Source organism: Atta cephalotes (genome assembly GCF_000143395.1).
Source record: "Atta cephalotes unplaced genomic scaffold scaffold00038, whole genome shotgun sequence".
Classification (NCBI taxonomy): Eukaryota; Metazoa; Arthropoda; class Insecta; order Hymenoptera; family Formicidae; genus Atta; species Atta cephalotes.
The window spans coordinates 689,253-693,183 of record NW_012130102.1 but is presented as its reverse complement, the minus strand read 5'-3'; the positions used below and the strand labels follow the sequence as shown (position 1 = coordinate 693,183).

At 31.4% G+C, this 3,931-nt stretch overlaps 1 protein-coding gene across 1 annotated transcript in view; it reads right to left on the bottom strand.

Moving 5' to 3' along the window:
* Positions 1-408: 408 nt before the first annotated feature.
* The window catches only part of LOC105621938 (fatty acid synthase-like), a 16,803-nt gene continuing 13,280 nt past the window's right edge, over positions 409-3,931 (bottom strand). Inside the window, exons 3-9 of the mRNA XM_012203374.1 lie at positions 3,628-3,872; positions 2,866-3,553; positions 1,933-2,758; positions 1,350-1,813; positions 989-1,252; positions 598-852; positions 409-513 (exon numbers count right to left, since the gene is read on the bottom strand). Coding sequence (XP_012058764.1) covers positions 409-513; positions 598-852; positions 989-1,252; positions 1,350-1,813; positions 1,933-2,758; positions 2,866-3,553; positions 3,628-3,872 — 2,847 coding nt within the window. The remainder of the gene's footprint in view (positions 514-597; positions 853-988; positions 1,253-1,349; positions 1,814-1,932; positions 2,759-2,865; positions 3,554-3,627; positions 3,873-3,931) is intronic.

Sequence of the window (3,931 nt, the reverse complement as noted above, 5' to 3'; positions counted from 1 at the left end):
ACATAATTTATTATCTCATAAACATAATTTATTTACCATAAACAAAAACGTTTATTATCAGTTCTTTTGTAAGCTTCCTTCCTTGTTCAATATAAAGTGAATAATAAAGAACATGTGATATTTGAGTGCAGTTTCAGAACGCAAACTTATTAGTCTGCATGCAATTTAATGAATTAAATAACAGTATAGCGTATGATGATATGTATGCCTTATCAAAATTTGCGAAATCTGAAGTATACGAAATATTACAAATATGAATTTAAATTTATATTAGCTGATCTATAAGAATAATCCAAATTTCACTTTTTTTATTATAATTTGAGCTGATAGAAGATATTTGTAACATCTTTTGTGCTAATTGCAATCTGTTTATCAAATATTGATTAAAATGACTTAAAAATTAAAACATCAAATTGTAAATTCTCCGTTAATTATAGCCGCCACTTTTTTATTTTTCAGGATTGTCATATGATTATCTTCAATATAATGTACTTTTACTTCACCTTGAGTTATCTTAAATAATTACATACGTCATTAAGAAAAACTTTTGTTAAATTTGATTTATTCAGTACAAACTATAATAAATTTTTTTAATACCTTGTGCAAATTGTAATCCTTTTCGATCTTCATTGGTATAAACGAAGATGTACATTTTATTAATGTTATGGGAGACTTAATAGGCAGCAAAGTAGAAAGATCATAATTTCGGATAATGGATAAATGTTTGTATAGCGTAGCACATAATATCTTTAAATTTGAAAGTGAAAAATATGTACATATCTCTGAAAATCGTTTAGCGAAAATATTAAATCTTTTATCCCAACTCTCACATTTCTCCAATTCCATTAAAATCTACGAAAATATAAAAATTTTTATTTTTGTATACAAGACTGTAAAAGAATTGATTCACATAAAGAAATCGAAAAATAATATAAGTATATACCGTAAATTAGTTTCAATGTAAGTTCAAAACAAAAGTTGCACATACCTTTTGAGAACTTCCTGCTAAATAGTTTTCCAGAATATTAATTAATAAGTAAACCTGAAAATGTGCATCATCTGCAAAATCTGATTCTTTAGTTTGTTGGAGAAAGCTTGTTTGTAAAAGCTCAGGAGTACCATCGATAAAAACAAGTTGGCCCTTAAAATTCATATCTTCTAATTTTCTTGTTACTTCAATTGCAATAAAAGATCCGAAGGAATACCCTACTATTATAAAATCTTTTCCGTTCGTTAGCTTCGAAAGTATGTGCTGTAAAAATACCCAAAGTATTCGATGAAATTTATATCTTTTAAATGCAAACAATACTTTATCAACATAAAATGAAATTATTAATACGATTGCATACATTTGTGAAACGATTAGCAGTCTCCATTATTATGTTTGTATAATTTATGTCGTTTGTGTAATAATGCAAAACTGATGTTGAAAATTTAATATATGGTATTATGCTTTTAAATACAGTACCACATCCGTCAATACCCGAAATAAGAAGTACTTCAGTCATAGTGTTCTGTTCGTTAGCCAAAAATTCAATTGGGAAAACAAACTCTTCATCTTTTAATATAAGGCCAATAAATAATTGTTTAAAGTTTGGCTTCTTTTTGTTCCATTCTTTCTTTTCATTATTGTCATTGATTGAAAGAGACATCTTAATAAGTGTTGCAAAAGTGAGATTTCGCATCTCTTGTGGTGCGATAAGTACATCAAATTCTTGTTCCATAATTTGCTTGATTTCTATAGTCATCATGGAGTCCATTCCAAGTTCGGCCAGAGTTGAATTTGGACTTACAAACTTCATGTTATTTATGTCTACAATGTAGAATGTAAAATTATTATGATCTATAAGTATAATGCTTTTTTGTAAATTGGACTAACAAACAAATATGATAAGTATTTGCGAAAGAATAAATCTTCATAGGAGCACCTACTTAAAATATTAGCAACTGTTTCTACCAGATTTCTTTGAGCTTTCATTTTTTTTTCAGCTACAACCATGCTGCTCACAATGGGTCGACTTTGAAGTAGAAACTCATCAAGCTTGTCGAAACAGTAGGAAATCTTTTGCTGTAGAGTGCCTCCGATGACTAATTCCTTATCCTCCTCCTGCATGTCAGCGACAAGACCTACGTCACCCACAGCTCCCCACTGAATCGCCAATCCTGGTAATCCTTCCTCTGCTCTCTTCTCGCAAATTCTTTCCATGATGGAGTTAGCCATGCCATAATTAGTTTGCCCAGCATTTCCTCTGCCGCAGGAAACGGAAGAGAATACCACAAAATGCCGCAAGTTAAGACAGATTTTCCTAGAAAGTTTATCCAGCATTTGCGTTGCACGAGCCTTCGATTGGAAGGACTCTGCAAATGTTTCTGCAGTTTGGTTTTTGAAGATGCCATCCCTCAGTACCACACCCAGATTGAATATAGCGTCCACTGGAGCTTCTTTTTCTGCAGTCCTTAAAAGATATTCGCAACCTTTGAGATCAGCAACATCGATATTCTTGATGATTAGAACATTTATGCCATATGATTTCCATAGTCGAACTTTCATGCGTTGATAACCGTTTTTTATTCCAGTTCTTGAAATCAGAACGATGTTTTTGGCACCACGAAATATAAGCCAGTCTGTTAATTCTAAACCAAATCCGCCCAGACCTCCTAGTATTATGTAACTCCTATCTTTGAGACAATAATAGCGACGATATGCGAGAATGTGCTTATTTAAAGGTTCATCTTTTTCATGAATACTTATAATTATCTAAAAAATAATTATATTTAAAAAATGCACGTTATATATATCAATAGGATTATATACCGCTTTAATTTATGAATAAATTCTTTTGTTACTATTCAGTACAAGCATACCTTTCCTATGTGTTTCCCGCTGGTCATAAACCTGCAAGCTTCTTCAATATCAGTTTTTGGAAAAATCTTTGCTTGAATTGGTTTGATTGTTCCATTTTTTAAACCATCGCTTATCATTTTGAACATTAGAGACTTATATTTGAGATTATTAATAAACATAGAATCCAGCATAATTCCATGAAAGCTAATGCCTTTATTAAACTCAGATATATTCAGGGAATTATTAGATACAAAATCAAATTTTCCAATCTCTAAGAATCGACCGTTTTGAGCTAGACACCGAATAGAGGCGATTAATTTTTCTTCCGCCAACGAATTTAACACAATGTCGACTCCGCGACCTTTCGTCTGCTGCATTATCATTTGTTCAAAACTTGTATCTCGAGAATTTCCAATATGATCATCCAAAATAGTCGGAAATATTTTTCTAATAAAATCCCGTTTATCACTCGTGCCTACGGTGGTAAATATCTCACATCCCACTTTAAGAGCGAGATGAATAGCTGCTTGTCCAATGCCTCCAGTACCAGAATGTATAAGTACTTTATTACCTTTTTTTATTTTTCCAAAAACGTAAAAGGCTAAATAAACCGTGGTGTAAACTATCGGGATCGTTGCTGCCTCTTCAAATGTCCATGCATCAGGTATATACCAACAAAGATCTTTCTTAATAACATTTGCTATGCAACTAGTAAGAGTAATTTTTAATTACTGTCTATTCTATGATATCACAGCATAATAATTTCTTGTAGCATTACTTACTCAGTGTCACGAATTCCCATTACACGTTGTCCGTTAGCATCAAAACCTACGAATTCCATTCCAAAAGAAGCATACTGAAATGATCGTCCTTTTAAAATCGTACTTGGAAATGACACTTTACCAGTGGCGTACATTATATCTTTAAAATTCAAAGATGAGTAAACAACGTGCACTAAATCCTCATGACGAGACACAATAGATAAATTATTTTCTATCCAACAGAATGTACTTAAGTTTCCTCGAACCTGTGAAAATATAAAATATAAAATTTTTGTAATATGATACAACGTATATATATATATAT